This window comes from Chaetodon auriga, chromosome 22, assembly GCF_051107435.1.
Source record: "Chaetodon auriga isolate fChaAug3 chromosome 22, fChaAug3.hap1, whole genome shotgun sequence".
Lineage (NCBI taxonomy): Eukaryota > Metazoa > Chordata > Actinopteri > Chaetodontiformes > Chaetodontidae > Chaetodon > Chaetodon auriga.
The window spans coordinates 3,169,472-3,192,211 of NC_135095.1; the positions used below are offsets into that span (position 1 = coordinate 3,169,472).

General features: G+C 41.4%; 1 protein-coding gene across 3 annotated transcripts; it reads left to right on the forward strand.

The window, feature by feature from the left end:
• Window positions 1–1,192: 1,192 nt before the first annotated feature.
• On the forward strand, window positions 1,193–20,775 carry caprin2 (caprin family member 2). 3 transcript variants are annotated; one of them, XM_076721705.1, is made up of 21 exons: window positions 1,193–1,458; window positions 2,085–2,340; window positions 2,437–2,499; window positions 2,595–2,681; window positions 8,393–8,631; window positions 9,417–9,499; window positions 10,230–10,343; window positions 10,491–10,528; window positions 10,870–11,085; window positions 12,229–12,270; window positions 12,342–12,470; window positions 13,333–13,417; window positions 15,818–15,867; window positions 15,971–16,078; window positions 16,160–16,261; window positions 16,360–16,500; window positions 17,503–17,647; window positions 17,734–17,910; window positions 18,094–18,155; window positions 18,568–18,622; window positions 19,508–20,775. In XM_076721705.1, the coding sequence occupies exons 1-21, from the start codon at window positions 1,406–1,408 to the stop codon at window positions 20,080–20,082; spliced, it is 2,820 nt and encodes a 939-aa protein (XP_076577820.1). In that variant the 5' UTR covers window positions 1,193–1,405; the 3' UTR covers window positions 20,083–20,775. The 3 variants fall into 3 exon arrangements, with proteins under 3 accessions (XP_076577820.1, XP_076577821.1, XP_076577822.1); XM_076721706.1 differs by having other exon boundaries at window positions 17,734–17,850; XM_076721707.1 differs by lacking the exon at window positions 1,193–1,458 and having other exon boundaries at window positions 2,268–2,340; window positions 2,599–2,681.
• The last annotated feature ends 1,965 nt before the right edge of the window (window positions 20,776–22,740 follow it).

The following is a 22,740-nucleotide window of genomic DNA, read 5'->3' on the forward strand; positions in this document are numbered from 1 at the left end:
CTTCATGCTGTGCAATGTTGGTTTAGAGTACTGACATCTTGTCTATTCCAACTGAAGCATCAGTGATGATGACGACGATGTGAGACGGCAAAGCATTTGACAACATCTGAGCTAAAACAACAGCGAAGTCATGTATTAGAAATCTTTGCTTTTCACTGTCATAATGCCAGTGCTCCATGCCGAGTGCTGTGCATGCAAGTGTGGATTACCAACAAGACAAAGCAGTGGTGCAATGTAAATAAGTACATTGAGCAAAAAACTGTACTTGAGTCCACTATATCTCAGAGGTAGACAATTTTTCATCCCCTTCCTGTCCAGTGAAAATCATGTATGTTTTAAATGTATGGAATGGGTGGAATATTTGTGATAAACTGCAGACTAAAACTCTTTAAAGCCCCTCTTAGATTAGCTGGAAACTGTACTCTGACAAGCTGAAAACAAGCAGAGCTCATGAAGAAGAGTTGACTTTTTAGAGATCCTCACAGGGCATGACACCCCACACATGATGATCTTATAGAATGTGATGCATTGCTGTAGATGAAACCAACAGACAAAGTACTTCAAATCAGCTCAGACTTAAACATTTACAGCAGTAAAATGCAATAAGCATCAAAAGTAGCCTTTTGATATTTAGAACTTTTGCTCTTAATTTTTATGCTTTAACTGTAAGGTTTGAGTGTAGAACTTTTCACAGTATGCTATTTATACTTTCACCTCAGTAAAGAATCTGAATACTCCTCTTTTCAGAGGGTGAAGCCTTCAGGGTGTTGTAGCAGTCCTCCACCATCTGAGGGCACAGCAGAACAGAACACGTGAGGAGAGGAATTAGAAATGGGGGACTGAATAAAGTAAAGCACATTTAACAAGAGGACTTTGGCTGTTTGTTCCTTTTTGTGCATTTACAGCAACATCCATGATGCGTAAATCTTTTATTTCCTCTGACCTGTTGTGCCAAATGTATTTATATGGAAATAAAATGTAATATTGTTGTTGTTGATAATAATTTTGGCCTTGAACGCGTCAGTTCTCATGATGTTTCAGTGTGGTTACATAAACCACTATTCAACCACGAATGAGCACTGTTAATGTTTGACTTTTGACTGACTTCCATTATAAGTAAGAAAAAAAAATCTTCAAATAATGATGCAGTAAAATGATTTTTAAAAGTTCACTGTTCTGCATTATTATTTTACAAACATCAAGTCGCTGTAGGAGTATTATAGTAATGTGATTTCCTTGGTGGGGATCGTGTGTGTGCGCACCATGACAGGTGCCAGCACCGGATGTGGTCGGCGGCGCGTGTGTGCGGCTGCAGGGTATATAAAGGTATGAGCGGACGCCGGCGTGGCCTCTGCGAGCTGAACATCACGGTCGGAAAGGGGTCGCTCACTTTCGGGGCATTCGGATGTCCAGCGGCTCTCCTGACAGGACTGAACGCGCACGAGTCAACGGCACGAGGTGGGTCAGCTGTTTGTGTCGGCGTGGCCTTTGTTTTTAAGAAAACGCTGACGTGTGTGGCCATTTAAACTTCAGATCCATCAAACATGGAGCGAAAGTTTCGATGCTGCTCCCAAAAACGAGTGTCGCCTTAAAGGACATTTGCAGTAAAGTTTGAAACGACTGCATGATATCGGGACTTGATTGCAGCATGACCGTAGCATGATTCATCCTCTGCCGGCGCTTTAATTGCTCAGCCTGCTCATCTTAATTACCGAACTTCTCATTCTGCGAACGTGAATCCCCACCCAACCCTCATAAGTATGACTCGCGGAAAAGGATGCATCACATGCACGCAGGGATCTTTAGTTGAGGGGAGACTGTGTGTTCTTGCGCGGTGTTTGTGTTGCGCGTGTTTTGAGCCTGCTTTCATGATTCATCTAGAGAGAGCACGTTGTTCAGCGGCCGCTGTAAATGCAGTGTCACGGGGTTGGCTGCTGCCCAAACTGGGCTGAGTCCATCTCCATCTCTATTCAAACACTCAGCTTGGTACCAGCAGCATCTTTCCTCTTTGCAGCTGCTTGACACAGATGCCTCACGGCTCCCTGTCTGCATTTTTGACAACTAAAACGTCCCTCTTCTTCCAGTGTGGAGCTCAACATGGTGCAGCTGTCTCCTTCCCCTACCCTGGACGTCACCCCTCCACCGGAACGCTCCGAGGAGGGGGAGGAAAGACAGGAGGACCCGATGACGGCTGGTAGCCCAAAGGTGGGCTCGCCCGGTGGTCTGAGTGCCCTGCAGCTGAGCCTGGAGACCTCCACAGCCTACCACGGCTATGAAACCTACATAGAAGATGGTCTCATCTGCCTCAAACACAAAGTCCGCAACTTGGAGAAAAAGAAGGTAGGACGGTGACGGGGCAGAGTGAATAGCAGGTTTAAAGGATGGACAGGTGGAGGCAGGCGTCTGGACTTTCTGACCTGTCTTCTGTTTTCACAGCTGAAACTGGAAGACTACAAGAGGAGGCTGAGCCGGGGCGAGGCACTGAACAAGGATCAGATGGTAAGACCCGGCTATGTGATGGCAGCAAAGATATCATCTCATAAATGTATGTGTTTGGGCTTTGTATTTAGGGTTTTCCCCCACTTCTCGTCCAGGCAGCTGTGGAGAAGTACGAGGAGGTGCTGCATAACCTGGCGTTCGCACAGGAGCTGCACAAAACCCTGGACAGCTTGACTCAGAATGTAAGTCTCTGGCAATCTGACTTCTCCTCATTTCGGGCTTTTTGAGTGGGAGCTCAGGTTAAAAGTCATTTTACGTCCCACTAAGGGCTGAGTATGATTTAGTTCCTGCCTCCCTCACCATGCGCACTTGCTTTGGAGCATCAGATGTAGATGTTGAGTTTAGGCCACAAGGCTCAAAGTGTGCCTGGACACTTCTGAAGGTCCTGGTAGGCAGTGTTTCATGGCTGATAAAGACCCGGTTAGTCAGTGTTTGGAATGCGGTGTGCTGGGTTTATCTTTGAGTCTGCTCTGGCTCCGTTCATCTGGTACGTTTAACTTGTAGAACCTTTCCTGTGTAATTATTTTTTAGCATAAATGCCACACGTCGTCCAGCTCCAGCTTCATAATTGTGAAGATTTGCTGCTTTTCTTTGGCTGATGTGATAAAGTGTATATTTTAAGGTTTTTTGGACTATTGGTCGGGCAAAACAAGCAATGCAAGAACATGAACGTGGGCTTTAGGAATTTGTGATGGCCTTTTTTATTTTCTTTTCCCTGACGTTTTAGAAATTGAAAGTTTCATGGGAAAATAATCACCAGTTAATCCATAATAAGTGTGACCTCAACTGAAATAGAAATTTGAATATTTCCCACTTGCTTTCTTGTCAGTTCTTCAAAATACAGAATATAAACGACATGGAAACATGCCACTCTTCAAAGTATTATACTGTAAGCCATTAAAGGATAGGTTTAGATTTTTTTAGCTAGCTTTGGCTTTCAATCTGTCCGATGTACATTGAGAGTTAATTGGTCACTGCCTCATTCCTCCTGGTCATATTAGCCGTGGCATGATGTGAATATTGTTTTAAAATTCATTGCATTTATCAAATTCTATCCTCTTTAACTGAATATTTTATATTACTGATGGTTCCCCAAAGCTTACCGTGAGTTTTTACATGGATGTGTATAGGGCTGGGACCAATCATAAAGCTATCAATCATTTGGTGATATCACTTTCATAAAATGACTTGTCAATGGATTTTTCCTCCTATGTGCAAACCAATTACATTCAGCTATCTATATCTGATATCTGATTTGACACTATAAATTCAATGAAACCAAGTCAAAGCCACAAAGCTTACTCTGATTTATTTATTTTCTTTCTATGATAACTAGTGTCTGTATAAATTGCTCTTCAGTGTGGTGCTTGATCACGCTGCATTAATGTACATAACCAAAGAGGCTAATGGTACCAGCCTTCTTTTTTTAGCGGCTGACTCTCAACTGACGTGACATGCGATGTTGGGAAGATTTTTCTGCTGCCAATTAACTTCAGTTTTGAACAAACAGGGAACTGACATAATATGGTTCATACTTTGGTTCTGTCCAAACTTGAGAAATTTGAAACTAACAATTTCATTTTTATTGGTGGTTGTAAAGTCTAGGGAAGTGATGGGGCATGTAAAGGAGGCAGGTTTGCCATGTATGGCAAATCCAAGTTCATCAGCTCTGTAACTATTAATTACAAAAGCAAAACAGTTTTAGGCCTTGGCTATCAAAGTGGGTGTATCAAAGGATTCTTTTATGACTGTGGTTCTATAGACACCCGTCTGACTCAAAGGACGCTTTATCTATGTCAAATATTTTACATGAGTTGAATGATCTGAATTCATCTCATCTACCTTGCTGGATTTTACTTATAACAAATATGTCTCACAAATGTACTTCAACTGGCATATTTCGTATGATGTGATCATTGTGCAGCCATTTGTGTCAGAAATACAAAAATCCCAAAGATAAAATCCTTTATCATTTTTAAATGACATTATAAAAGCTTTGAAGAGCAGCTGTCCTGCTCAATTTGTGATCTTAGCAGAGTTACTCTGATTCCAGATGTTGAACTGGCATGGTAAAATTTTCACTCAATATTTTTCTGCCCATATTATATTTTTGCTGCCCATTGCACATTTTCAATTTGAGTGTTTTTTTTTTTTTTTTTTTTTTTTTTTTAAACGTATGGAGCTGGTCCATACCTAAAATTTGGAAAGCTGCCTATGTTATCCTCTTACTTCAAGGTGGAACCCCTCCAAAAGATACCAACATTTTAAGTGTTTTTCAGTCTCGTTTTAGAACTGGCCACCGATCTGTTACTGCTGCTGTGGTTGAGACAATCTCATTGGTGCCTTGGACAGAAAACACCTTTGTGCTGCCTAATTTTTGGATCTATCTGAAGTGTTTGATTCAGTGGTCAGTTGATTTGGTCCTATGACTGTTTAAATGGTTCAGAAATTATTTTGTGTACGGATGTCTGTGTGTCTATGCAGAGGGCCATAAATCTGATTTTCATGAGATAACTAAAGGTGTCCCTCAGGGCTCCACTTTGGGACCTATTTTTTTTTCGCTTAAAAAAAAAAAAAAGAAAAGATGTGGGTAAAGATATTTACCCAAATTAAAGTTTATAGTTGACTCATCATCATTAAATCTTTTGAAAGGGTACTCTTGTACAAGTACTTGAGCATATGGATAGACAAGCTCCATTTAATGTACATATTGCTAATCTAGTTAAGAATCTCAAAGTGAAGATTGACTTTCATTTTAGAAATTAAGCTTGTTTTACTTTGAATGCCAAGTAAAAACTTTTGGAGGCTACTGTCCTGCCGATGATTGATTACGGTGATATATTATACGTATATGCATGCAGCCTCCTCCATTCAGAGATGTTGAGTTTAGGCCACAAGGCTCGAAGTGTGCCTGGACACTTTTGAAGGTCCTGGTAGGCAACATTTCATGGCTGATAAAGACCTGATTAGTTGTTCATCGGCAGTCAAGTATTTCAGTGTTTGGAATGCAGTGTGCTGTGTTTCTTTTTCAGTCTGCTCTGTTCATCTGGTACTTGTAACCAGCTCTTTTTAAGCAAGAATGGTTGTAGGGAGCACCATAGCACTGAATCAGCTCTTTTTGAAGGTCTCAGTGATTTGCTACTAGCAGCAGATAAAGGGGACTGTGCTGTGACTAAAATGATTTTAGTCACACCTGGAAAATAGAGGTTCTCAGTATGAGTAGTGCTTCTTCTTCCTTGCCCCCCTTTACCTGTGGGGTTCCTCAGGACTCTGTTCTTGTGCCTCCTCTCTCTGTATATGCTCCCTCTGAGTGCCCTGATTGGGAAGCATGGCATCTCCTTCCATTGTTTTGCTGACAGCCCAGCAAATAGCTATACCTACCACTTAGATGCCACAGCCCTCACTCATTGCTGCCTCTACAACATTAAAGGCTGGATATCCTACAACGTTTTGATGCTAAATGAACTGAAAAGTGGGGTTCTCTTTGGCCTTTATGAACCCACCAGCATACTTTACCGGAAACTTGTCCCACCGTCATCCTTTGTGAAACCCTATGCAACCCTTACCATGATTATGGCTTTCATTACCTCTCTCTCCTTGTCTACTCTAAAGCCTTGTGCATGGGAGTCAGTCAGCTTTCACTCTCAGGTCTGCAGTATGTGCAGAATGCTGCAGCCAGGTTTCTAAATGGTTCCCTCCAGTGAGAATAAATTTCCCCCTGTACTTGCATCTCTCCACTGGCTTCCTGCCAGTTTTGGAATCAGTTTTAAAGTCTTGTTACTTATTTTTAAAGCACTTCATGGATTTGCTCACTTTTACCCATCTTACCTCTTTAACTCCTTACACTCCATCAAAAGCAGTCATGTCCTCTGACCAGTCACTTCTGGCTGTCCTCCAGGGTCAGTGGAAGGTCAGGGGCAACTGCATTTCTCAGATGTGGGCCTCAATCTGTGGAACAAACTGCCTCACTACATCAGATCTACTGCCTCTGTTATAGCTCAAGGTCTTCCTCTTTTCTTTGGCTTTCCAACATACTCAAATTGTAACTATTAAATAGGTTTTTATAACACTTGTTTTATTTTCTACATTATTAATTGATTTTTATCTTGATCTCTGCTTGGATATATATGATTTTTTTTTGTTTGTTTTCTGCTCTGTTGCTGTTCTGTGTTTGTAACACACTTTGGTCAATTCCTGCTTTAAATGTACTCTAAAAATAAATTTGACTAGAATCTTCAAGATTACAAGATTGATCCTTTACAGTTCAAAATCCATCTACTCAATGTTTTTCTATCTTCTCCCCCTTCAATCAATCATTTTCATGGATCAGTTATTTTCTTATATGGAAAACTTTTGCTACATGTCAAGCACTGTGTCTATGAAGCAACTGTTACTTCTGACCATGTCATGCATCTACAACTAATTTCTTATACTAAATCTCAGATCAAACTTGTAGCAGCAGGGAATCGTGTTACTATAAGCGGATGTACATGTTCTGCATTGTAAAGACATGATCAATGTTATTCACTTCAGTGGTTTTAATGTTGTGGCTGATCAATGTATGAGCAGCGTAGGAAGGCTGGGAGTCGATTGGCTTCTCACATTCATCGAGCAGCTCCATCGAGACTTGTAGCAGAACTTCACACAGTGAAATTCTGACTGGCCAGCAGGAAATTAACAGTTAAGAAACCAGCAAGAGGAAAAAATTAAAATCTTTTTACACAAGTCTCTATACCTCAGAGTTCAAAGGTGACCCTTCATTAATATGTGACTTTCTAAAACTGCAAATTCAAACCATACTAATGAACTGTTATCTAATCAACTGTTTTGATAAACATGCTGTAAATTCAATTTGGGTACAAATGGAACACAATTCATGCTAACATCCCAGACTGCCTTTTTGTTTTTTTTTTTCCTAGTGCCCCCGTCATTACACTATGTTAAGAACAACTCATTGTAACAGACTTTGAAAATGTGGTCTACTAGGAAAACTATGGATGGTCACTGCACCTCTTCCTCACATCCATCATAGACGACTCTCATGGTATGTGGAAACAGAATGGCATAATAACACGAAGGCCCTGTTAATTGGAAATATTTACCACCTTTTGAACAACTGTGAAATGCATTTAATTTTCCACAAACCCACTTTTTCCTTCAGGTTCAAAGTTGGATCAAAGCTATATGCCGCCCTTTCCCATTGTGACTGATGAATCATCTGTACTAGTCAATAGTCTAATTTACAAAACCTTTCACTGGAGGCTCTGAATGACAGTATCAAGGTCTGAATGGGGGGGGGGGGGGGGGATTTGACAGCAGAGTGGTGAAGAGCCCTCAAAGGAGGGGGACTCAGTGGCTGAGGGAGGTGATGCAGCGTCTCAAACTTCAGAAATTGAGATTCACAATATGTGGCTTCTTTTGATAACTCTGTGAGAATTTAGAGACTATCTATGGATCACCTTTTAGAGGTGGGCTTTAACCTCCTCACCCTTCTGAATGTGACTCCTGATGGAGTAACTCACATTTATTTATTAACTTGTATCTTTTTTCTGTCTTTGCAACCTATGTCTTCCTGTTTTTCGTATTTTCTTTTAAAATTGTAGTGTTGCTGTTCTGTATGTTCCAAAAAAGCCAATAATGTTAAGGGGAAGAAAAACTGTTTCAGTTTTAGAAATTACACTAAATTCACCTTTTTTAAAATTTCAAATTTAATTTTAAGATGTAAAAATTACATCTTTTAAAACTTGAGATTTGTGCTTCTGCATCCAGCAGTTAATAATAGGCTTTCAAAACACTGCATGATCCGACTGTAGTCTGAAACTCGAAGACCTGATCGTGACAGAGCTCAGAGGCATGTTTTCAAACCGCTCCTTCAATCCTCCTGTGGCTGCAGTTGCTGAGAGCTCACAAGAAAGCAGTGAAGAAGGAACAGGTGGCGAAGATGGAGGTGGAGAGGAGGCGTCTGACCACTGTGCTGCAGGTCCAGCACCTCCTCCACAGCCTGCAGCAGGAGCATGTCAGGAGAGACCTGCTGGCTGGACACAACCAGGCACCTCACATCCCAGCCCAGCAGCTGCATAGCCTGAGTCAGCTCGCCACCCTGCTGGGAGTCCAGAGGAATAATAGACTGAGGTGAGTGTCTTCAGGGCACGCTTTATCTTTTTGTCATTGCAGATGAGCTGTGCAGTGACCCGAATATCTGCAGAGAGTTGATGGTGTCATTAAACAATACAGTGGCTCTGCATTTACATTAACAGGTGCTGAAATTTCTTTCAATATTCCCAACTTCTCTCATCCAGCCCACAGCACCCACACATGGCTTCCAATCATTTGTTGAATGATTGACTAGTTCCTGTTAAATCACTGCTTACGTTAGCTATTTTTGGACACCAAATTGTCAACAGAAAGGAATAGAGGATAGAGCTGGAGATTTTTGTTCCATCGATTTGCATTTCTAATTCTAAAGCAAATTGTATAAATCATGCAATCTTTCAAGTTATTCGAATGGCACAAGTTTTTGTTCGTAGGAAAGAGGATCTGAGTGACACTCACAGTATGTGCTGCTTTTAATCCATTCATCTGTGTCCCTGACTTGGTTAGATCTCCTTGGTGATGCTGCTGTTTGCAACAATTGGATTTCAATCTCTAATGCCTATTAGTTGCACTTGACGTATGAAGTGGCTAAGTGTAAATGGGATGTAAGGCTTCTGTATCTGATACAGATGTACTATTTTATTTTATATGAAAAGGGGTAGATGCTTATAGTGTGTTTGTGTGTCTGTGTGTTGTAAAAAGTCCTTAAAGTGTGGGGAATTTGTAGTGCAATGCAAGCTTCAGTAGTATAAAGAGAGCCTCCTTGTCTCACCATGGGCTCTGGGCTCCTTGATGATCTCTCCTATATCTTCACTGTGTTGTAGTTTAGAGGAACAGATGGAGCAAGCAGCTCTGTGCTACTTGGACCTGTTGGAGGGGAAAGACAAGCCAGTGGCTGGATCCACATGTGAGTATAAAACCAGACGTCTGAGCTTCGTCAAGTGAGCCCCATACTTTGTCATCTTGCTAATCCAGGCTCATATGATTTTTGTTAATCCCTATGCTGCTGGCTTCAGTCCTCCCAACATAGAGGGCAACATACATACTGAACATACACACCAAGTCTCATTCATAGCTGATGAAGGGGGGACAAATGGCACAACGGTGCACAGTTCTCGAAATGCTGCAGGTTTTAAGGCGATGAAACAGAATTACATGAGCTGAAGTGACTTTGCTCCCTTTTATGAAGCCTGAAACCCACTCATTGCTGCTTGTGGCTTTAATTTTGTCTGATTGAGCTGCTTCCTTCTGTTGCCAATAAATTTTTATTATATTTTTTTTTTTATTGGGCAGCAAATCTCTATCAAAATGGATTTGAGCACCTTATGGGGTTTTTTGCATTGACATTTTTTTATTTACTTGACATATCATTAAAATGTAAATAGTTCACCTAATTGATTTCTAGGAGGGACTGATTAAAACTGAGGATGAGTTGCGGTGGCCTGTTGGGTTGTTTACAACCTGATTTCTCATTTCTTGCCATCTTGTACTTGCTGCTGCTTTCCCAGTTCTCAGCAATTACTTCAATGATTATGTTAAACCTAATTCAAACAGTGATCTGAGCTTGTAATAAACCATAAATCCCTTCAGTGTCCTGTAGAGTGGGTTCACCTTTAGCTGACTCTTTATCTTTTCAGTTAAGCTGCTGAAAGAGGAGCTCACCAGGCTGTTGAACTGCAAGTACTTCAGTTGTCTTCCACCTCCACCAAACAAGTGCCCCGAGCTGGCACTGAGATCAAGCAGCCACAGCAGTAAGATGATAATGCTTTCATCAACTGTGGAACTAACCGCCTGTGGGTGTTAATGGTGCCAGAATATGGGTTTAGACATTAAAAATCTTGCCATGTCTGAATATGGTGCTTTGCAGATTCTATATCTTTCTCTTTTTCTCCTGTCAGCCACATCAAAGTCAAAACCAGATGAAGTTTCTAAGGAGGTAAGACAACCAGTTTTTTAAATGCTGTATTTCAGTGTTGTGTGTATGTCAGACCCTATTTACACCTGGTATTAAAATGGATGTGTGTCCGGACACATTCTCTCTGCATGTTAATTCAAGGTGTAAATGCATTGTGATGATCAGATCTGCCTGAGCACATCTGGAGGCAGTCTGGCTCACATTCTGTTTGAAGATGGAATTGTTTTTTTTATCCAGATAACATATCTGGATCCCTTCTTAAAAACAGGTGTAAATGGGGTATCAGTGTTGTATAATTCAGTGCTGTGTGTGACTGGAAGCATGCTCCAGGATCTACTGATGCTCTGTTGGTGATATGGCAGTTTTTCAACAGACTGTACCAGACTGACACGGCGACTCCTTCCGCTCAGAACTGGAAGGAGGACTTCCATGCCATGAGGGAGCGGGAGCCTCCTGACTGCTGGGATATGGAGTTGTCAGATGGAACCGTCTCACCCAAAGCTGCGGTCCACAAACCATGGAGAGGGGCTGCCACCTTCATCCCCAAAGTCATCAAACAGGCTGCTGAGTGCAAACAGGTGAGGTCTCGTCAAACCTTACGGGCACAGGACTTGATATTGCAACTCTGTTTATGTACAAAAGATGGATAACTTAAATATGTGTAACTTTGCAATACAAATAGCATTATAAATACATTAATTGAGACTGGCTTACTTAAAACTCAAAGCCTCCATCTGTAGGATTTCTAGTGGTGGTAAGCAGTTAAGACTAAGAGTAAGAGACAGTGGCTGATTGTACAGCACACTTTTCTTAGGAGGAATCACAACTTTATCTCAAATTGTTGAAGTTTTATTGCATTAACTTTTGTAATTCATGTCCTTTTTCAATGTAGAATGGTGTTTACCAACTAAACTGATGTCTGTACTGAATCAAATTAAACCTGTTGCCACTACAGACCACAAAGTATGCATTCATCAGTGTAGGTTTAATTTGTACAAGAGTGACAAAGCATTAGTCAGAGTGATCCCAGGGGGATGTTTTTAGGAGGAACTGTAGAAAGGCAAAATGATCTTAACTAGTGTTTTTTTTTTTTTACAGTTAGTTGTAACATTTTCCACCCTCATTTACTTTTGTTGAATGCTGCTCTGCATTCTGATCTAGAGATGAAGACCTACAACAAGCCTGGCCCACCTGCTTGGCATTCATTTACAGATTTTGATCCACATAGTATTTTGCTTTTGAGCTGGATCTTAAATTGCTCTTGCTAGTTTGAGAAGTTATTGAAATTCAAGTGTTATAATGTTCAGCCTGGGTGTTAAGCTATGACAGTTGAACAGCACTGCACACCACTGTACAACCGTGGAAGAACAATTCATATTCTTAAGTAAAAGCACTAATACCCCACTGACAAGTAAAAGTCCTGCATTGAATGTTACTTCATGGAAAATATGCAAGTATAATCTGAAAAAAGTTCAAGTATTAATAGTAAAAGTACGCAATTCAGGAAAAAATGGCCCCTGTGATTATTCTACTATTATATCATTAGATTGTTACTCATGCATTAATGTAAAAGCACGGCTGTTGTACTTGGTTGTGATGAAGCTTTCGAAATATTTTGAAAATACTCAGAAATGCTGTCACAGTTGCTGAGAGCCAAAAGAGTGTTTTTACATTACAGCACCGGTTTCTAAAATCATTTTTTTGCATGATATTCTCCCTAGAGAAAAGAGAGGAGAGCTAAAGGAGCACAACATGCCAAATCGGTGAGTGCAAAACATTTAATGTGTGCAGACGTCTCAACAATTTGCAAACCTCCTCATGCGATTCCTGACAGGTAGTTCACATGGATATGCCTGTCGAGGTTTTCAACTCTCCATCTGCCTTACCCAAAGACCCCATCCTGAGGAAGCAGCACCTAGAGGACCTACTGACAAAGATCCACGGCTCCTTCACCTTCATGCAGGTGACTTTTGGCTGTTTGCAAACCCATGAACATCTTAACCACCCTGTGCAAGATGGAATTTAAGTTGCAAGTAGAGGTCAAATGGACTTCCGGTCAGGCAGAGTTAATGAAAGCCAGTGAGAAGAGTGGTGTGTGTACCAGTTATATCCCAGCTAAGACCTGCCAAATATTAGGAGGCACTACAGAGGTCACTGAATATGCATGACTCCCAGTCACTGTATATTCTCACAATGTTTATGGGTACTGATGTGTGTGCCAATTTTCCTTTGAATTTGAGCATGCCAAGGGTGTCAAAATGGGACTGATGGCTAAAAATGATCAAGAAGCGCTATAGAGCCAACATGCCACGCCAATTGCGACATCAAATCATATGTTCACCAGTATGACCATGGGTGCAAATTCTCATGCATTTTTGAGGAAGCTAAAGGCCTCAAATATGTGTTTTGAAAATTCAAATCAATGCACAAAATCCAAAATGGCTGACTTCCTTTGCTTTTAAGAAAACATTATTGTTCACAATAGCTAAAGCAATGATCCCACCAATTTTCGTGCAAAGCAAATTTATCCCAAACCTGGTGTGTGTTTGCAGCATGGAGCCCACTGCTCACACCAAAGCCCAATCACTGCAGAACTCTGTGTGTAGTGTGCCAATTTTTGTGAGTTTCTAAGTTTCCCAAGTCTCTCAAATGTGTTGCAAAAGTAGAAAATGGTAATCTCTACAAATACAACAGGTTCCTTGCACATTTGGTGCCAGGGACCATTGGGCCTGTCACCCATGGTGCTCAGGCCCAAACTCTGAGTGTTTATTCAGCATTCCAAGTGTTGGCAGTTGAAGGTCTGAGAATGATCCTGTCCTTTTCAGGACTCTCTTCTGGATGGAGAGATCTCCCCCACTCATGACCACCCCAGACGGAAGAGACGGCCGTCTGGATCTCCCTCTCCTCTGGGTAACTTGGAACAAGTCAACAAACTTAGTCACATTGTCTTCATCAGGTTATCGGAGGTTTTTCATGTAATATGCAAATACATTTGATGTTTGGTTTGGATTCATCCAAACACCATTTGCTCAGGACGACCATGGGACCTCTTGGGGTACCTGTACATCAGCCATCCTGGATATCTGGTAGCATGAGGCTGGTTATCAACCGATTCTGTTTACTGAGTCTGTCAATAGACATATGAGCACATTCATGTGAGAGGTGGCGTTATGCATTATGAAATGAAGTCCTTGATATGAATTGAGATGAACCGGTGAAACACTGGAATATTAGAAAGTGATTCAAAAGGTGAAATATAAACAATGTAGTCACATAACTAGCAAAACAAGCTGTAGAAACACAAGACATAATTTTCAGACACTGAAGTTATGCTGAGGCTGTATGTAGATAATGCAAGAATAATGTCCTTAGTATAGAATGAGCTTTTGCTTTGCTGACTGAACAAACTGATTACTTTCAGATGCTTCATGCTCCTTGAATATTCATCAGACGGTTTCTGCTTCCAAAGCAGAGAGAAGGAGAGTAATACCTGAAATATCTCAACACATATGGGATGGATTGCTATGAAATTTTCAAACATTCATGGTGCCCAGATGATAAATCCTAATGACCCTGAATTTCTGACCTTTCCTCATCGTGGCCATGACACTTTTGGTGAAATCTATTACTTGGCTATTTATTGGACAAATTGCCATGAAATTTGGTACAGATCTCGACATTTCCTAACTGATATATCCTGACTTTGGTGATCCCTCTGTTTTAATGTACCATCATTATGTCAAAATCTCAATTTGTTAAAGACTTTGCTTCATAACCAAATATCTGCAAAACTAATGACATTGCCATCAGCTGCAGTGGTATTTGTTTTGTGCTAATTAGCATGCTAAAATGCTAAACTAGGATTATGAATATGGTTAATGGTATACCTGTTAAACGAGTGTTTTTCAAATGGGGGAAATCCATATGCCGAGGTAACTTTGGAGTGCTGCAGGGATAAGTGAGAGTTTTTTTTGTTTTGTTTTTGTTTTAATGTTAATTCAAAAAATATCAGTCATGCATGACTCTTGAATTGTTAACTATTGTCAACTACCATAAAACTGCACATAAGAAAGCATCAAATGCAATCACAGTCACAATGACTGAGCTGGAAGCCTGTTTCAATTTTGAATGACAGACAAAAGTCAAGAAAATGGATCTGTGTTTGAAACAGCAGCAATAAAGCTGAAAATGCAGACAAAGAAGTAAAAAAACGGAAACAGAGACAGCAAAATGTCATCATTATCAGGAAGAATATGTTTCAGTGGGATTTATCTCAATGAGCTCCCAAAGCACTGTGCATTTTTTGAAGACAGCACACCTCCAATGACATCTCATTACATAACCTCAATGTTATATTGGTAAGCCTCCAGTGTTTAAGATCATACTGGAGATCATCCCAAGAACATGTCTCCACAGCCTCAGCCAAAGCACTCGAGGCTTCCTTTGCGGTGTCCTTGCTCATAGATAAAGCTCAAAAGCCATTCCCTATAACTGAAGACCTTCCAGCTGCTGTTGTATTGGCTCAGACTATGCTGGACAAATGCAGCAGATAGATTAAAAACTGTGCCTGCCTTTGTCAAAGTTTGCCGTAGAATAGATTCAATGGGAACAGACATTGTTGATCCTGTGGGAAAACTTGGCAAATGCCATCTTGTTTGAGGACACAGTCTGGCTCACAAAGCTATGCTCTCAGCAAACTGAATGTGTGTCTGCAGGGTAATGACACCAGCACTCTCAACCTGTATGACAAGGTGGGTGGTTTCCTGAAGAGCTGGTCAAAAAAAAAAGGCATGTGCAGAGGGGGCTTCACTTGCTTTCCTCTGGTGGATGCTTTTCTATCCATTGAGGATGTGGAGAGTGCTCCTGTGAAGTCAATCGTAGAGGGACATTTGGCCAACTTGATAGAAGTTTTAATTCTTTCTTCATGACATGGAGGAGAAATCTGCTCAGCAGTGGGTGACAGACCCATTTCTCTTAAAGAAAGCTTCCCGTTACTCATCAAGAAAAACTCTGTGTCATCGGACTGTAGCCTACAGATGACACTGTAAATGACACATCCAATTACAGTTTTGGGTGTGTCTGATGACCAGAAATTGGTTTGCGATGACTTTAGTGATGGATTCAAAACACTGAAAATGTAGCATTTACATGTTTTTCGGTTACAAGGTTGTTAATAAATCAGACACTGATAGTGCAGAGCTGTATTGTACCTCTTTATACAGACTTGAGCATCAAATTCATATGAGAATTTGACTTGAATGATATCTTAATGAATCATTTTTGTTTTGTCTCCACCCACCAACTAACCAGCTCACGCAGACTTGAGAAGCCAAGGTGATGTCCTTCCCAAAGCAATGCATGTAAGCTGTCTTTGTTTTTTCTTTTCAATCTGTAATGAGTCAATTGTGACTTAAATTGAAATCACTTCGACTCGTCATCACTTCATCCTCATCCCCCACTCAGTCCACCCCACTGCCTACCAGGCTTATGGAGCGCAAAGCCAGTCTAACAAATGGGGATCAGTGCCTGGAAACCTGTGACCTGGAGCTTTCCCCGAAGGACCTACCTCATGTAAGAAGCGGCACATTGGCTGTGAGATACAACATATTAACCCTGCAATTCTAAGTGGATAAAGTTATCTTGTGTCTGCAGGAACGAGTGCAGTTGGCTGAAAGAAAGAAGTTTCCTTCACCACCACTGTACCGCAGGGAGTCGACCATCTCTGTCAACCTGGAGGAGAAGAGCCGTCCTCGTGTAAGTGAGCATTCATGTCCATGCCGACAGACAGCTCTGAGGCTGATGTAAAGTGTTGGCGATATACTTTTAATGCTTTAAACTTTTGTGTTCCACAGACACCGGTAACAGAGTCACGGGAGCAGTCCCCATGTAATGGGGTGGCAACTTGCACTTCCACCCCCTGTCAGGGACAAACTTTCACTACACCCCCAACTAGGCGATCTCTGACTTCTGCACAGTTTCAGAACATCCAATCAGTAAGTCTTACCGAAGCTGTGCGCCATTCTCGTTTGGGTTTTATGCTACCAAGGCCCAAAAGTCTGTTGGCTCAATTACTACTACAGCAGAAGGTCACCATTTAGTTCTGTCTTAGACCCCTTAGACATCAAGGCATCAATCATGGGGCTTTTGCCTTTATACCTGGTACTACAAATCGTTGTCCTTATCATGATTCTGGCAATGATGTTCTAATATGATATGCCTTTAATATTTCAATACTATACAGAAAGCATTTGCTAGACCACCTCTGGATGCAGTCATTAATCTATGTAAGTCCTTTATCAGAACTGGATCACATATTAATAATAGCAGGCAGAAATGGAGTCTTCTGGCATGGCATGCTGGTGAGCTGTTTGGTTGGATTGTGAGCTTGCCGGTTGCTTTTTATGACATTTTGCAGGGCTGCAGACTTGGTCAAGGCACAAATCAACTCCATCCAAGACCCATGCATTTAGATGGGGTGATCCTGGCTGCTTGTGCCAGATTTGATGGTGGCTACCAAATGTCATGTTACTGTAAATGCAAATGCTCTCAAGGGCTGCATAATTAGCTTTTTACTACAGTTGCAGATGACAAACCTCTGAAACAGTTGACTTCCTGTGCTGGTCAAGTAAGACAAGTTTAAACCCGTACCCTAGAGGAAATGCTGAATAGCCACTGTAGTGTCCTCAAGATAAGTAAGATAATCCTTTTATTGATCCCAAAGAGGGAAAATTTGGCTATTACAGTACAAAGTAATAAGTAAGATGAAATAAACTTTGTAAATGGATAAGTATATAAAATAAGAATAGATTAAATAGAAACTATACAATAGCAATCAAACCCAACAGAACAAATAAAATATGAGCACAGAAGCATGATCAAATGACGTGGTCACTGAAGATACATTCCCATAATATCTGAACCATTCTATCTAGATATGAATGGCGCTTGCACACTTTCTGCATGCTTCTGTGGCATCCATTTTCTCCTCACTGTAGGTCTTCAAGGTTAATGCCTCCTTACCTCAGAAAGGGGAACAGGACTACAAACCAGATCCTGCAGTTTTCCCTGAGCCCAGGTACAGCACTGCCAGTACCCAAACACCACCTGAGTTTGCTCCATCAGAAGATGAACCACAGCCCGGTATGTTGATCAAATGTCTGCGTTCTAAACTCTCAACCCATGTGTGCTGAATGGTCAAATCATTTCACGCTACATCATCTCTCTAGCGTACCAGTCAGATTACACAGTTGGTAATGGTGGACAGATCTTCCCGTCCCCGGCCCAGTCGGGTGGAAGTGTGAGTCGACCTGACCAGTCATACTACACGAGAGGATCTGTGAGAGGTATGGCACGTGGCGGCAAGGGACTGGCACAAACCTTTCGCTCTTCTGGTTGGCATCGAGGTATCTATCCTCTTGTTGGGTTTTCACCACTCCTGCATTTCCCTCCTCACCTTTTGCTAGACATCTATTCAGGATCAGGTGCTGTAGCGTAGGTTTGACACATCTTGGCTAAATCTTGGTACTTGTGAAACTCAACAGTGATTTATTTATTTTATTTTTCTTCCTTTTTTTTCAATTCCTCAGGAGGATCCTACATCCCACAGACTCATTTCAGGGACTCTGGCCCTCTCCTCTATGCTGCTAGGGTAAGTTATACCCTTTCTGCTCTGTGCTGTGTAATTTTCCAATGGGACACACCCAAGAACATCAGGCTTCCATGAAGATGACCTTGGAAAAAAGACAGTGAATGAATATTTGCTCCTTGTTCTCACTCCTCCTGTTCTTCGACTCTGTAAGCTTATTGATGTAATTTGTGGCTCATTACGTTTAGAACTAGAGACCATTTGCAACGCACACTGACTCAAACGAGAATAAGCTGATGTAATGGCTGATTGATCTGGTTCTGGGATTCCATTTTGTCTCTAAATCTGACAACCAAAGGCTGCCGTGCAGCAAATAAACATAAGCGCAAGTCAAGACATCAGTATGCACCAGCAATATCTTGCTGCTTTGTCTGTCTACATGTGTTTTATAGTCCCTCTGTGGTGTTTTTCTCAGGATTCTGGATACCAACATAGCTATAGACGTGGAGGAGGGAGGCATAACTCTAGTGGTAAGAACACAAGCTCTAACTCTAAAGTCCCAAATAATGATCTGTCAGGGAAGAGCTTTTACAGCGACACCTGTTTAGAGTTCTCCTCTAAAGGACCAGCATCTGGGATGGATAGATTTTATTGATACTACTCTTCTTCTTTTATGCCCTTATGTCTGGTAGTTTATTGATATGTTTTTTTTTAAATGGAGGGGATAACAAATGAGTCATTTTTAGATGTTTGTAAGCATATCTGTTAAGTTACCCAGCCCTGGTAGCTGAGGAGAAAGGTACTTTGCATATAATCAGCCAGTGTTCTTCAGGTGAAACTCTGTTATGTCTCTGATGGACTGGGTTGCATGATTTGAGGTATTTCCAACACTTATACAGGCATGAAAGTCCCCTGTGAAATGGAGTGACTGTTTAGGGATGAAGTCAAAACTATAAGTCTGTACATAACTGACAAACTTTGATCATGAAAGGACATGGAGTCACACACATTTAACATTCTGTTTGCTATGTTAATCATTTCAGTCAATTGTGGATCAGTTCAGTGACTGCTGTACAGTGCTTCTCATAAAATGTGCTTCATTTAAATCTCATGGTAACAGGAACAATTTTCCTCACACTTAAAGTACCCCTTGTAATTGGATCAGATGGGGGTTGTTGCATTCCCACTGCAAATAAGTCACTCCAGAATACTAAAGGGTTTTGGAGCAGTTGTTTTGGTCAGCAGCTGAGTACCAAGGGGGAAAACTGAGTCCGGTTACACTGGACTAGACAATACAAGTCTGAAAACGCCCTAACTCACGCATGTTGTTTGCAGAATCTGGTGTGCTACGGACCTGCGTGCAGCGTCATTGCACCCTGTTATCTCTTAAAATGTTTTTTGTCTCAACTCTGCAGCTGCGTGGAGTGACTCTTCCCAGGTGAGCAGCCCAGACCGGGAAGGAGCCTTTACAATTGTGGACTCAGGTCACGGCGATTCATTGTCAGTCTCCACTGTAGAGGTCCCTCTCACTCCCCACGGCCACCATCACACCGCCCTGCTTCCCATGCAACTCTACCCGCTCTCCCAGCCGCTGCGAGTGGCATTCACTGCCTCTCGCACCGCTAACTTTGCGCCAGGCAACCTGGACCAGCCCATCGTGTTTGACCAGCTGCACAGCAACTTGGGGGAGATGTATGACACCCACATCGGCCGCTTCACCTGCCCCGTCAATGGAACCTACGTCTTCATCTTCCACATCCTGAAGCTCGCCATCAACGTGCCACTCTACATTAATCTCATGCGCAATGAGGAGGTGATGGTGTCGGCGTACGCCAACGATGGAGCCCCAGATCATGAGACGGCCAGCAACCACGCCATCCTGCCTCTCTTCCAAGGAGACCAGGTGTGGCTTCGGTTGCATCGTGGTGCCATCTATGGCAGCACCTGGAAGTACAGCACTTTCTCCGGCTTTCTGCTGTATCAGGATTGAACTGTTGTCAAACAAAGGGCCCCCTTCTGTGTGTGGACTGTTTTCTTTGTACTTGATGGTGATTAAACTGACATTTCAGTATTGTGGTCAGGCTGCATGCCAGTGCCTGTTTTTTCACCAGAAAGCCCATTCATAACATAAGTGTCAGTGGCCAAATGGTACCTGTATGATCTGTATCTACATTTGAAATGGGGATTGTGACTACTTGACATAAACCAAATATACTTCAGTCCCCATGAATGTGTAGTTCATGATGGAGGTGCTCCCTGTGACTGTGATACTAGTACAACATGTCATTTTGCTGTAAATCATCCTGTAGCACTTTGCCTGTTCAGCCCACAGGTCACTGATTTCAGTGAGAACTCTAATGCAATGTTATGAATTTGTGCCTTTGTTTTCTGAATGGCTTTGGATGACTGACCAGATGTTAAACAGCTAATGAACTGAATGACTGGCTGATTTATGGGATGAATTATAATTGACTCTACTATCAGCACATTGCTTGATGCAGGGCTCCTGTGCATTCAGTCTCACCTCGCTGCGTGTGTGAATGTGAAGCTGAGGAAGGAAAGATTGTGTTTTCGGTGGTGGGTATGGTGATGAACACTTAAGGCCAATTTGTTGCACTAACAGACTACTGTGGGGAGATGGAAGTGGTCCCTTGATGTGCCTAAATAAAAGATGAGCAGTGAAGTTTGTGTGTTTCATCTTGATTTTTGTCAGGCTTTTGCAATTGCAGATGGAAGTCTTGTTTTAATTGTGTCTCTGTGTTCATTTGTACTGCACTGTATTTATTTGGCTGTTGTTTTCCAGGCACTGGAGCTGTAGGCCTCTCACACATTTACTCTCTTCCCAACTGTGCAGCCCTGTCACAATCTAAAATTGTGGTAACCACTTCATTTTCCAAACTGCAGTAGAAACCAATTTTGTGAAATTATGGCTCAACAAGATAAGCTGGGCTTTAGTCTAGATTCGGGCCTTTAACCTGAACTGCACACTGCAGAAACAATTGCTCACTATCAGGAAGCACTGATCAATAGTTGTTCATTTAATAAGACTCAAGTCCACAGCCATGCTAGTGGCACTGTGAGGCTAATGCTAATGTCTGCATGCTCATGTACTCACTGTGGTAATGTTAAAATAACTCCATCCAACTGCACTCCTATAACATTGCCAAGCTCCCAAAAGACAGCGGTGGAGTTTTTTTTTGTTTTTGTTTTTGTTTCTTAAAAGCTAGCTTCAAGGCTACTACAATGGACAAAGCTAATAGAAATGTCTTTCAGAACCAGCAGACATGTTGGTTGGACTGGGATTAATTTGAACCTCCTGGTCAGGAAACAGCAGTTCACTGAGCCACAAGATTAGCAAAAATTAATTTGCACAAGACAATAGTCTAATTAAACTCAGGCCTCCTCCAAATTATCAGGGACTAAAAAACTGCCACCGAGGTGTTAATTTAATTACTGTATAGCAGTGTGGCCATGGGTGGAGATGGTGTTATACTGGACTGCATTATATTCAGAGGTTTCTAATGTTTTGTCCCCCTCATGTATGGTGTGTAAATAGGGAGGACCCTCAATGTAATCTAGTTCACCACCTTCATCTGCAACTATAGTAATAAACATAACAGAATTTACACATTTCTGACGATGTCAAAAAACAGAACATTACAAACTTTGTAGAATTTCTGGTAGAAATTAGAGCTTTTGTATTGAATTGTGTAGATTGTACAGATGCACCTAATAAAGTGGCCATTGTGTGTAATTTACCATCTGCTGATGAAGACCATGAAATGCTGCTGAAAGCTCTGAAAAACTATTGAATGGACACTGGGTTAGTTTTGTCAATCAAGACAAATGATAGAGCCACGATAGCAGACAATGCCTTTTTGGTTGAGAAGTGGCATCCTTAAATAAAATAAAATAAAATAAAAAAACAGCTTTAAAGACTCCCTCCAGACATGTTAGAAGACATATATAAAAAACAGTACTTTGACAAGTATGTTCTGTTTTTCTGCTTCTCTCTCTCCCTCATTAAAAATCCTGATTCTATGATCATGCAAATATGTCATTTCAAAAGTTTGCTTCACAGGAGATGCTGCCCACTTCTCTCTGTGCTTTGGAGGCGTAGTTTAAGTTCAATATTGAGTAGGATTGACTTGCAGACTCTTTGTGGTGAAATCGTGCTCACAGGCCCTCATCTTTAAAACCGGATTTTCATTGAGCACAGAGAAACATCCCTCTTCTAGCAGATGAATTTGGAAAACAGTCTTCTAGTGTCAAAATCATATCATTTTGTGCAGTGAAGCTCAAACATTAATTGAACGAACAATTAAAAAACAACATGGGACTTTGATGAATTGAAAATACACGTTTGGGAAAAAAGATATTGAACCCCTTGTGTCAAATTTGTGATTTCTGATATTGGGATGTATAACATTGACTTGATTTGATATAAAAACTGCTGGAATGAAATAAAATATGATGATATAACCTGACATGAACTCATCTCGTTGTGAAAAGAAGCAGGATGAAAGAGAGGATGATGAGCAGATTTTTGAGAATATATTGACTTATTTCACAGTTTCAGGGTTTTTGTATGTACCCATGTGAGCATTCATTCCAGAAAGTCTCTATTTCATTTGGATCACTTGGCTGT